A 13,157-nucleotide genomic window follows, 5' to 3' on the forward strand; every position below is an offset into this window, starting at 1 on the left:
CGATATACGGTCAGCAAAGTGGCACGGGTGCGCAGGACGTACCCCTATGTCGCTGCGTCATCGGTGGCAAGCGCCCATGGACTCCATGTCCACCAGTGGCCCGCGATCGTGGCAGGGAGAGGCAGAACGGGGAGATGCCTTTGTAAACCAGGCATTTCCATGTTCTGCCTAGCAACATGACAGGTATCTACTGCTCCCAGTGATCAGGAGCAGTGATCTGTCATGTTCTAGGAAGCCCATCCCCCCTACAGTTAGAACACACTAAGGGAACACAGTTAACCCCTTAATCGCCCCCTAGTGTTTAACCCCTGCGTGACATTTACACAGTAATCAGTGCATTTTTATAGCACCGATCACTGTATAAATGCCAATGGTGTCAAAAGTGTCGATAAAAAATAATGCCATAAATCTTTCCCCTATTTTGTAGACGCAATAACTTTTGCGCAACCAATATATGCTTATTGCAATTTTTTACCAAAAATATATAGAAGAATACACATCAACCTAAACTGAGGAAGAAATTTTACAGTTTATATTTTTTTGGAGGATATTTATTATAGCAAAAAGTAAAAAATATTGCTTTTTTTTCAAAATTGTCGCCTTTTTTGTTCATAGTGCAAAAAATAAAAACCGCAGAGATAATTAAATACAGCCAAAAGAAAGCTGTGGTATCTGTGGTTAAAAAAAAAAAAAAAAAGCCAATTTTGTTTCAATACAATGTCGCACGACCGTGCAATTGTCAGTTAAAGCGACGCAGTGCCGTATTGCAAAAAATGGCCTGGTCAGGAAGGGGGTAAATCCTTCCAGGGCTAAAGTAGTTAAGATAACAATACCAGTAAAATAAACCTACAGATCCAGCGCCATCTTTCTACTTTCCTCCTGTGTGTCCTTTACAGTGCGTTCCTGTGCCAACCTAAAGCTTGGTGAAGCAGCACCGGAGGATCAGGAGGAAGTGATTTTTATGTAAATAAGTGACGGAGGACAGTTTTTTGGAAACAATGCTGTATACAGATATGTTTGCTACATAAAAAATGGGAGGGTTTCATATTAATTTGACCCACTGTTACTCCTATTACCCAGAAAGCAATACATGTACACCCATATATTTAAAAACTGGATAGCAACAGCAGCTTTAAGAACATCTCAATAGAAAACCTGTTAGAACATTGAATCTGCCTTAGACAGCCTCTCCTGAAAATGTCACTTGGTTTGCCGTCATGCCAACAGCCAGGTGACTAGCATTTTCAAAAGAGGATCCCCCCATGGCAACCCCTTGCAGAGGACAGGATTATAAAAAGATGGTCTATTCCAGGGGTCTCCATACTTTTCAAGCAAAGGGCCAGTTAACGGTCTTTCAGACTTAAGGGGGGCCGGATTCTGACCAGTGGGGGTAGAAAATTCCCCAGGGCCGAGCATCAGTGAGAATAAACATGGCCCCAGTGCTGGTGGGCAGTAGGAGGAGGAGTGCTCCATCATTGCCATTAGTGGAATACATAGTGCCCCATTGTTGGTGTCATTGGGAGGAATAGTGCCTCATATAGTTGGGAGCAATACTGCCCCAAGGGCCGGATAAAGGATAGCAAAGGGCCATCTGGCCCTCGGGCCGCAGTTTGGAGACTCCTGTATTCCCTTCAACACAAGTGCCGTATGGCATGGCCACCATGAATCAATTACACCAGGCAGACTGCAGGTTATTTTATATATAGATATATTTATATTTTAGTATTTTCAACCATTTCTCATAGTCCTATTTTACAACATACAAAATAGACATCAGTATCTATAAGTTTGGATTATTTCAGAGTAAAATATACATTAGAAAATAATAGTACCAAATTTTGCTCAAGGTTTACCCCTTTCTCTCGCTGGAGAAAGAAGCAATGCATTGTGGGCTGGTCTGCAGTAACCACATAGTAGTGCATCATGAGGAACATATGCTGACCACTCTAGGCTTCACAGCAGTGGTTTGTGCATACCAGCCTGTGCTCTGCAGATCCATGCGTTGCTTCCATCACCAAGGTAAAAGGGTTGAGTAGTGTTTAAGGAAGGGGGCCCAATGAACACCTTGATAGCGCATAGACTTGGCTCTTTGGGATACACGCTACAGACCAATCCTTCCCAATTGTGCACAGTATACAACATCAGTTATGCTTAACAAAGGCTATTTGTTTCCGATTTAAAGAAAAAAATAATCACAGCTTTCATTCAAAAACAGACTTGCCCCATCTTTAATTTGCTTTTTCAAAGCACAGTCCCTCCCTTATTTAGTAAACTGTATTATATATTTATTTTGTTCCATTAGGACTAGACAAGCTTTTAATATATCAGTGATGAGCAGTGGAAAACAAAGACTGGATTCACACTTTTGCGATCCTCTGCAGTGCATTTCGCCGTGTTGCGTCAAAGAAGCCCAGTCATTCCACAATCTAAAAGATGCAACAAAGTGCAGCACAACACAAAAGGCACTGCAGAGGAATTGCATTCACGATGAATGGCACTGCAAATGCACCACATGCAAAAACAGGTGTGTTGCAATACGTTACGGCGGCACAAGCATTGCCGCAACGCACAAGTGTGAATGGACCCTCAGACTTTGATTTATGGAGGTTGATCTACGAAACACTAAACAACTGTCCCGTGTCAGCAAGCAAACACATGTTCCGCTGCATACAAAAGACAAGTCAAGCATATCGAAATAGGAAATTGGCAACAATGACCTCTATTTATGCTTTAAATGGTGTCTGTCAAAAAGCAAAATGCCCATCTCCGAAACCATTCTCTGATATTAGACTCAGGATGTACATAAAACGGTTTCAAGCTTCAATGCAGCCTAAAAGATAACAGGAACATTATTTAAACAGGCAAATACGAAAAGCATATGTAAAAGCAATCTGTGGCGGCAGAACTGTCAGTTTAGACCAGACCGTGGCACCTAGAGCCCTTGGCTACAATGCTGCGGCATCGTTCTCATGACTCTTGCCCACCTTTATTGTGCAGTAGGATATGGGGAGGCCTGATCTGTGACATACCTCCCTGTATTCCAGAAGGTGGACTGGACCGAGGAGAACGGACACAAATCACAGCAAGCAATGGCTCCAGCTGCCGCAGGCCGAATGGACTTGCCACAAGAGAGACGATATGTAATATTTATGCATTACTTTGTTTGCCTGCTTAAAGTGGTTGTAAACCTCAGACACAAATCACATTCCTCTATAGCAGGGATATGCAATTAGCGGATCTCCAGCTCCTGCAAAACTACAAGTCCCATCATGCCTCTGGGTGTCATGCTTGTGGCTGTCAAAGTCTTGCTATGCCTCATGGGACCTGTAGTTCTGCAACAGCTGGAGGTCCACTAATTGCATATCCCTGCTCTATAGTGTGTATTTGTCTCAATCCTTAGTGTTATTTCTACCCGCTGTCTCCTTCCTCTGCTATCTGCATGAATCACTCCTGACACCAAGAGAAAAAAAGGTGACATGTGAGTGAGCTCCAGCTAATTGACAGCCTCAGCTCCTGTGTGTCCCTTCCCTCCAATCAGCTCTTCTCAATGATGCAACTTCAGCTCTCCGCCCCCTGCTTTTCCGATGCCGAGAGAACCTGTGTAAATTCAGCACTTTGAATGGACGTAGGGGAAAGCTAGCTATAGATAAACAGGTACAACTTAAGTAGGAGGATTGTTTCATCTCTGTGTATCACCTGAGGCAAGCCACTTCACTGGCTATAGGCAAGAGTTCACAATCACGTTTAGGCAATCTGTCATGAGAGAAAGAGTTAGGCACCTTCCAAAAATGCTAGCTGCCTGGGGATTACTCTTGCTTTGATACAGTGGGCCACTGGCCCAGCACAAGCATGAAAACAAGGACTGGTTTTCTCAGATTTTAAAAAGGAAAATATTTGGCGCAATGGGAGGGAAGTGGGTGTCAAAGTCAATGGTTGTACAAAGTCCTGGAAGGTAGTCCTAAAACAGGGCAATGGAGAAGTCCATGCTGACCAACCTGGTCAGTGAGAAATGCCCATTCAGCCGCTGCTGTGCCCAGAGAGAGTTTTCCCCTTTCACACCGAGGTGTTTTGCAGGCGCTATAGCGCTAAAAAAAAGGCCTGCAAAGCACCCTGAAACAGCTGCTCTATTCACTCCAGTGTGAAAGCCCTCTGGCTTTCACACTGGAGCGTTGCGCTGGCAGGGCATCAGAAAAAGGCTTCTTTGGAGCACATTAGTAGCAGTGAACTGACTGCTCCTAAAGCGCCCCTGCCAATTGAAAAATGAATGGGCAGCGCCAACAAAGCGCCTCTTTGAACCCTTTTTCGGCTCCTAGCGGGGGGTTAAAAGCACCCCACTAGCGGCTAAAAAAGCGCTGCAAAAACAACGGTAAAGCGCCGCTAAAAATATAGCGTTTTACCGCCGATGCCCAGACGCTTTCAGTGTGAAAGCAGCCTAAGAGAAGGAACAAATGAAGAGGGAGAAGGAACAAATGAAGAGGGAGAAGGAACAAATGAAGAGGGAGAAGGAACAAATGAAGAGGGAGAAGGAACAAATGAAGAGGGAGAAGGACATGTGCAGTCACTCTTACCAACTGCAGGCGCTCGGCATAATTGCCAGGCAACTAGTATTTTAAGAATAAGGTCTGCAATGGCAGTCTTCCCAATTCTCTTATGACAGTTTGATCAATTTGCAAGTACTTCTTCACTGGTGCAGTTGTCCTTTAATTTGCTAATCCAAAAGTCCAACACAGCGTAGGAGCTATGAAATGGTTGCTTCCATTAGAAAGGTATCCTGAGATACACATTTTGCTTTGTGACAGGTAACCTTTATAGAAAGTTTGTGTTAGACACAAAAGGGCAAATTGCATTAAAGAAAAAAAAAAAAAAGAAAAAAATAGCATTCACCCAGACACATCTACAAAGACAAAATTCCTAGACAGTTACTGGTCTAAATCCTGAGAACGGACAGCTTTGTGCTACTATTTTCTTTATGTACTTCTCCTCGGGCTCTCCTCACTCAACTAAGTAAACAGGGTGACATACATGTATGTGTAGCAATGCATTACCCGCTAGATGGGGCTGTAGGCTATCCCAAGAGCCTGGCCTATGAGCTGCAAGTGTTTAGGATGTGCCCCCGCTATAAGGCAAATGAATTCCTGCAAATCTAAGCAGCAGTGGGGGGTGTTGGCAGTCATGAACATGCTGCAGCCTATAGTGTTGTCGACATCTCTATACATGAATAATAAAACATGCTGCAACAGAAAATGACAGCGTCTAACTGTTGAAAGTCAATTCAGAGCATTGCCGCGCTGTGCCGAATGTGCTGTGCCATCTACATTATGAAACATCTACGAGCACCAGCATGGCTCTTTAGTAACTATCATCTAAATCAACCTAAAAAGTGTCCATACAGGGGACTGGCAGCCACAGAACATTCCTGATGCCCAGGGCTGGTAAACAGTAACCTGTAAAATCATTATTGGCTAAAGTGATAAAGTAGGTCACGGTCATGTAGTGATTATAGTAGTAACAAGGGATGAACAGATATTGACAAGACACACAAGAGGTTTAAAATGGAGCTTGCATTTAAAATGGGCTGGAAAACTAAGATATGGCAAAAAAATATTAAAGAATTTGAGTATGGTCATCAAAACAAGACCAAAAGAAAAAAAGGTGAAGCGGACAAGAGATCCAGTGACCTTAGAAAGAGAACACCACTTATGAAAATCCCCTCCTCATCTGCATAGAAAGTCATATGAATTACCATTCAGAAAGTTTGTTCCCATCACCTTATTACACACAAACAACCCGCACTAATATCATGCCACAATTCAGAAAGTCGTTAAAATCTGGCACTTTCATTCTCTTTTTTTTGCGTCTTCTCCAGCCACCCTACATGAATGTTCATTGTTGCCATATGCTGCAATGTGGACAATACACAGTCTCCCAGCTGCCCAGTGGCAACCATTCGAAACCCACATCCTCAGTCCAAGCTCCGCGGTCTTGTCCAGAAAGAGCCTGCACATGGATCTGCCCAGTGTCATTGGGTAACAGTCAGAAAGTGCTTTGTGGTGAGGCGGAGGCCTGGAACAGAATACACAGATCTGTCTGCCCTGGCCATTTGTCCTCTGTAGTGTTATCCCTCGGTATATATTCTTCGCTCTTTTCTAGTTTCAATATTATGGAGCCCACGTCTCATGGACATAAAAAATTCAGGTTTGTCATGGCATTCGGAAAATGGGAGGATCGGTTAACTCTGATGTGGAGAAGATGGAAAGCTGTACTGGATGCAGTCGCAAGTTCCCTGGTTTACACCCAGGAGCTGAGACCAAACAATACCCCCCTTCCCGTGCAAGAAGCGAAGGGTGGCTGCGCCAGAGGCAAGGATGTGGAATGCATAGACAGGTAGCTGGGTGGGGAAGATTCCCAGATCCGTTTTGTTCACAAAATGTTTTCATGCGAGAGTGACCCCTCTCTGTAAGGTGTGAGGAGGCAGGCGATGAGGGTGGGCTGGGGTAAACAGTCCAGGCAGCAGACTGGCGACATGGTCTCACCTTGGGATGGGAGGCAGGGGAGGAGCACCACGAGTTCCTGGAAGGAAAAATTTGAATTGTTAGAAAGATTACAGATCACGACGTTGCAGATTTATTTTTTTATATAAAGCCAACTGCGCATTTTCATGAGAACATTTATTTATACAGATGACTGTACTAATGCACTAATCTTAATGGCTGCACAAATGTTTCCAACGCCAAAATGTCTAAAAACTGCAATAATGTAGGCCACGGTTCACCAGTTCAGCCATTCTACTCCCTCCCTATAGCCAGCCATACAAGGTTTGGATCCTTAATGGGCAGACTGAATGTACCAAGTTGATCGATCGACCAGCCTACCGGATAAGCTTTCGATTATCGAAAGCGGCTGTTATAGCCAATAGCGATAATCGCTGTCTACTCCTGGCGGGGACCGCTTCCTCCACCTGCCCCCCGCTGGGAGAAGACAATTGCTCGTGGGAGGGATTTCCCTGTCAACACTGTGTTGATGGGGGAATCATGCAAATATCTTTCCTGCAGGTCCGGGTACACGAGACCCGGGTACCACCCATCTTAGGCTTTCGATATCGGCCCCAGGAATGGATCCGGTTTTAGCTCCTAGGCTTCCGCAGAAGACCATCAAAAGAGATTTTTCTTCTTAGCACATGTTCAACGTGACCAACCACCTTAGACACTGGCAAAAGAAAACTGAGGTACTGTTCATTTGGGAGGGGTTATATAGGGGAGGAACTCTATTTTAATTGGGTTTACCAGTGTCTAATCACCTGTGGTGACTACATAACCCATTAAAGGCTCTGTTCCGTGATGTATGAGCAAGAAATTTGCACTGTCTACAGGCTGCCTAAGCCCACCACAGTTTTAGCCATGTACAGAAGACAATGATTAGGTTTCCTAGATGGTATTAGCAGTAAAGTCTGGTAGACACGGACATATTTTTTTTTCAGCCAAGCGGGCTAAAGAAGAAGGAAGAGAAGCCTGCAAGAAGCATTCTGTATTATGTGATGTTAGTACAGCAATCTCCCCACTGATCAATTGTGTTCTGACGGGGACTTAAACTCCTCTCCTAAATCCTTATCCAGGAAAGTGTGCAATGAGTAAAATTGATACAAGCCGCCCCCCCCCCCCCCCCAAAAAAGCACACTGGTCAGCGCCCGCAGCAGTTGGCACAACTGTCACAACTTAAAAGCAGAAAGTACATACATGAACTGTTAGCCCACCCTAAATTATCATTTCAGATTTGGCTTGATGCTGGAGTTTGTCAGTCCAAAAAACATAATGAGAAAATAATGTGCAGCAGCTTAAAGCTACATGAGCTATTCAGAAGGGCCAGGGATATCAAGAACTATGAAACTTCCTGCTTTGGGTGATTGCACACTGTTCTTTCATTGACGATACCTGTTTTCTCACCTCTGATCGATTTGCTAGGGTAGATTTTCTGGAAAGGTCTATAATCCTCTGGAGCAGGAAATTCATCCACTGAATGGAAGGAGTATTTTGACTCAAAGTCATCTGCAACACACAATTAAAAAAGGTTATTGCAGCCGTTTTCAAAGTCACTATTTATTACAGAACACTCTTCCTTGGGCATGAGAATACCCTAGGTACATAAGTAATAGGGTCCTTATAAGTCCAGGATTGGATGTCCATCTATAGCTTCAAGTAACTATGCAACTGGGATACATGCAAACAGAGATGGCTCTGCTCAGCCCCGCTGATACCTGACACTGGGATCCACTGTATGTACATAATGGCCCATGTGAAGGAAGCCATTGTGCACAACACTGGAAAAAGGCAATGACAAAACTAGGGTCTAAATACACACGCTTATTCATCAAGACTTAAAATGAGGAGTTAAATGCACATATCCACAAGTACCAACAAGACTTAACCGGTTCCCGACCAGCTCATGCAGATATACTGCGGCAGAATGTCTCTCCTGGGCGAAATCCTGGGTATATATAAACGGCTTCGCGCCCAGGAGAGCCACCAGAGAGCGAGAGAGCACCACTGGCGGAGCACACCCCCTGCACAGCAGGAACCCGTTGCGGGTGGCTGGCGGGCACGATCGCCACCGACCACGCGTGATTTGCGTGCAGGAGTAAGGAGGTTTGTGTATGTAAACATACAAATCCCTGTGCTGTCTGAGGAGAGAAGCACAGATCGTGTCTTTCTACAAAGTAGAAAACACGATCTGTCATCTCCTCTACTCAGTCCCATCCCCCTACGGTTAGAAAACACTATAGGGAACACAGTTAACCCCTTGTTCGCCCTCTAGTGTAACCCCTTCCCTGCCAGTGACATTTACATAGTAATCAGTGCATATTTATAGCACTGATCGCTCTGTAAATGTCAATGGTCCCAAAAATTTGTCAAGTGTCCGACCTGTCTGCCGCAAAAAAAAAAAAAAAATTGCTGATCACCGCCATTACTAGTAAAAAAAAAAAAAAATCTTTCCCATAGTTTTTGCGCAAACCAATCAATATATGCTTATTGCGATTTTTTTTTACCAAAAATATGTAGAATACATATCGGCCTAAACCGAGGGAACATTTTTTTTTTGTTTTAAGGTAGCTTGGCGCATCTTTTTGCCGGCGTAGCGCATCTAATATGCGCTACGCCGACGTAAAAAAGGGAGCCCAGAACAGTATGCTCCAAGATCTCGTCGTACGTTGCGCCGGCGTAGTGTAAATAGGCCGGCGTAAGCCCGCCTAATTCAAATTAGGCAGGTAGTGGGCGTGCTACATTTAAAATTAGCCGTGACCCCATGTAAATTAATGGCCGTTCGTACGGCGCATGCTCCGAATCACATCGCAAATACTCCCTAAGAAACATCGGCTCAATGCTGTCGACGTGAATGTAACCTACGCACCGCCCCATTCACGTACCACTTACGTAAACGACGTAAAATTTGACGGCTGTTCCGACGTCCATACCGTAACATTGACTGTGCCTCATATAGCAGGGATAACTTTACGCCGGACGCAAGTCTTACGTAATCGGCGTAGCGGGCGCAAGTACGTTCGTGAATGGGCATATCTAGCTCATTTACATATTCTACGCGTAAATCTACGGAAGCGCCCCTAGCGGCCAGCGTAAATATGCACCCTAGATACGACGGCGTACTAAGACTTACGTCGGTCGGATGAAGCAGGAATTCAGTCGTATCTAGTTCCCTGAATAGCGCGCATAGATACGACGGCGCATCTTTCAACTTGCGCGGCGTATCAATAGATACGCCAACGTAAAGTGTTTGTGAATCTAGCTCATAGTGTTTTTTTTTTTTTGTTTTTTTTTTTATTTACCGTTTTTTTGTTTATAGCACAAAAAATTAAAACCGCAGAGGTGATCAAATACCACCAAAAGAAAGCTATTTATGAAAAAAAACAAAAAAAAACGACATCAATTTTGTTTGGGTACAACATAGCACGACCATGCAATTGTCAGTTAAAGCGACGCAGTTGCGAATCGCATAAAATGGCCGGGTCATTGGGCAGCCAATTCTTCCGGGGCTGAAGTGGTTAATCTATCATTGATGACGCTCCTGTGTGGTGAAATGCAATTGGTTGCTATGGTTAACCACATTCCTCTAAATGTACAAGCCATGCAATAATGTAAGATTAGAACAACCATTGCTTAAAGTGTTTATCTATTGCAAAAGGCCCTTTTACACTTAGACAGATCCCTTAATTTTGTTATTCAGAACACAAATCAATGCTTAGGCATTCACAAGATTTTTTCCCCCCCCAGGACAGGAAGTGATAATATTTCTCCAACAGGAATTCAAACAAATACAAAAGCAAATTTTAGCAAAATCAGAACGTGTTAAAAGCTTGTGACAAGATTTATTGCTGTCCTGGTGACAAATCCCATTTCCTAGTATCACAAGGACAGGAAGTGTCAACAAGGAACAACTGACACAAGGAATTTAGACTGGTCATGTCATTTTGTACAGTAAAACTGAACTGTTTAACCACAGGAAGCACAAAAATCTAAAAGCTTTTACACGATTTAAACACGAATGTTACACTTAGGGCTGGTTTACACTTGCGATTGAAGGGCAGAAAAACCCAGTGGTTGAGCCATGTTTTTACCAAAGCACAACCACTCCCCATGTTGCTGCTGAGGCAGCGGGTGGGATGTTCATATGCCGCGGCCAGGATGCTTTGTGGCAGAATTATACCCTGTTGCGCTCAATGTGTAAACCGTGCCACCAAATGAATGACGCTTTGCGTGATTTTTAATTAGGGGTATAAAACAGGCGGTGGAGGAGGCGATACAACACCTCTCCACTGTCTGTCTATTGTGGTCTGAAGCGTGACCTGCATGTGGATCACGCTACAGACGCCAAAGCAAGGCTAATCATTTAGGCCTTGGGTCCCTTTCACATGGTCATCAGCTTGTACAAGTGCAGTGGGAACAGCAAGCTTTTTAGAAACTTTCAGCAAGCTTTTTGGCAAATTTCAAGCAACTTTCTTTAAGCCTTTAAAAAGCGCCCTTCTGCTCCTGTTTGGAAATGTTGTACTCCGTTTCTAATGCAAGTGTTGATCGTCACTTTAGACAAGCTGCTAGCAGGCTTTCAACAAGCTTCAAGTTGTGCTGAAGTCTGCTAGCAGCTTGTTTAACGTGGCAATTGGCACTCCCATTAAGATCTGTGTTTAACATTTACAAACTGGAGCTGAATGGTACTTTAAGCCCCCATTCACACCTAGGCGTTTTTACGCCTGTAGTGCTACGCCGCTGCCGCCAGAGGGATGAAAAAAGAGATTTTTAATACAGCTTACCTGTAAAATCTTTTTCTTGGAGTACATCACGGGACACAGAGCGGCATTCATTACTATATGGGTTATATGGAGTACCTTCAGGTGTAGACACTGGCAATCTCAAACAGGAAATGCCCCTCCCTATATAACCCCCTCCCATAGGAGGAGTACCTCAGTTTTGTAGCAAGCAGTATGCCTCCCAAAATGGTCCTCAAAAAAGAGGGGTGGGAGCTCTGTGTCCCGTGATGTACTCCAAGAAAAAGATTTTACAGGTAAGCTGTATTAAAAATCTCTTTTTCTTTATCGTACATCACGGGACACAGAGCGGCATTCATTACTATATGGGATGTCCCAAAGCAATGCTTACAATGAGGGGAGGGAGAACATCTCCAAGACAAAAGGATTTAATTTAGAGATATACTCAAATCATAATAAATCCAACTTAGTTGAGAAAAATAAAATTTTTAAATTTAACTCGAACAAGAGGAGCCCCCGGAATCCGAGGGTCTCAAACTGCAGCCTGCAGCACTGCCTGCCCGAAGGCAGTATCAGTATTCCTTCTTACGTCCAACTTGTAGAATTTTGTAAACGTGTGGACAGAAGACCAGGTTGCCGCCTTGCAAACTTGAGCCATAGAGATCTGGTGGTGTGCTGCCCAGGAGGCGCCCATGGCTCTAGTAGAATGAGCCTTTAATGATACTGGAGGAGGCAACCCTTTCAAGCCGTAGGCCTGAGTGATTAATTGCTTAATCCACCTAGAAATGGTGGACTTTGCAGCTGCCTGCCCCTTCTTGGGCCCATCCGGTAGAATGAACAGCACATCTGTCTTCCGGATCTTCTTTGTAGCTTTAAGATAGGCCTTCATGGCCCTGACAATATCCAAGGTATGCAGCAACCCTTCCTTTCTGGAAGTAGGTTTAGGGAAGAAGGATGGTAATACCAAATCCTGGTTCAAATGAAAACTGGATATGACCTTCGGAAGGAAGGAAGGATGAGGGCGGAGAACGACCCTGTCCTTATGAAAAACAAGATATGGTTCCTTACAGGATAAGGCTGCCAGCTCCGAAACTCTTCTTGCGAAAACTATGGCAACCAAAAATACTAACTTCCTTGTCAGTAGAACCAAAGGAATATCAGCCAACGGCTCAAACGGTTGTTTCTGTAAACTTGACAGAACAAGATTTAAATCCCACGGACAAAGCGGGGATTTAACTGGAGGTCTAATACGTAAGACCCCTTGAAGGAAGGTCTTAACCAGCGAGTGGGTGGCCAGCGGCCGCTGAAACCACACTGACAGAGCAGAAATCTGTCCTTTGATTGTGCTTAATGCCAATCCTTTATCCACTCCTAGCTGGAGAAAACTTAATACTCTATCGATGGTAAATTTGCGAGAAAGCCATCACTTGGACTCACACCAGCCTACATAGGCCTTCCAGACCCTGTAATAAATCACCCTAGAGACCGGTTTCCTGGCTCTGATTAGGGTAGAGATTACTTTCTGAGACAGACCTCTACCCCTGAGAATCAGGGATTCAGCTTCCAGGCCGTCAAATTTAGATGCCGTAAGGCAGGGTGGAGGATCGGACCTTGCGATAGCAGGTCTGGCCGTAGAGGAAGAGTCCAAGGGTCTCCCACTACCATCCTTAAGATTAGTGAGTACCATGCCCTTCTGGGCCATGCTGGAGCTACCAGGATGACTGGTATGTGCTCCACCCGGATCCTGCGCAGCAGGCGGGGTAGTAACTGGAGCGGGGGAAACGCATAAAGAAGTTTGAACTGATGCCAAGGGCAAACCAACGCATCGGTTCCGCAGGCCATCGGATCCCTTGAGCGGGACATGAACCTGTCTAGTTTCTTGTTGAGT

General features: G+C 44.5%; 1 protein-coding gene across 2 annotated transcripts in view; it reads right to left on the reverse strand.

The window, feature by feature from the left end:
- Positions 1 to 5,546: 5,546 nt before the first annotated feature.
- LOC120919314 (WAS/WASL-interacting protein family member 2-like) overlaps positions 5,547 to 13,157 on the reverse strand; it is a 49,652-nt gene continuing 42,041 nt past the window's right edge. The window contains exons 8-9 of one of the 2 annotated variants that reach the window (XM_040331412.1): positions 7,941 to 8,042; positions 5,547 to 6,570 (exon numbers count right to left, since the gene is read on the reverse strand). In XM_040331412.1, the coding sequence (XP_040187346.1) occupies positions 6,530 to 6,570; positions 7,941 to 8,042 (143 nt within the window). In that variant the 3' untranslated portion in view covers positions 5,547 to 6,529. Of the gene's footprint in view, positions 6,571 to 7,928; positions 8,043 to 13,157 lie in introns of both variants that reach the window. The other variant, XM_040331411.1, reaches the window with a different exon arrangement.

This window comes from Rana temporaria, chromosome 12 (genome assembly GCF_905171775.1).
Source record: "Rana temporaria chromosome 12, aRanTem1.1, whole genome shotgun sequence".
Classification (NCBI taxonomy): domain Eukaryota; kingdom Metazoa; phylum Chordata; class Amphibia; order Anura; family Ranidae; genus Rana; species Rana temporaria.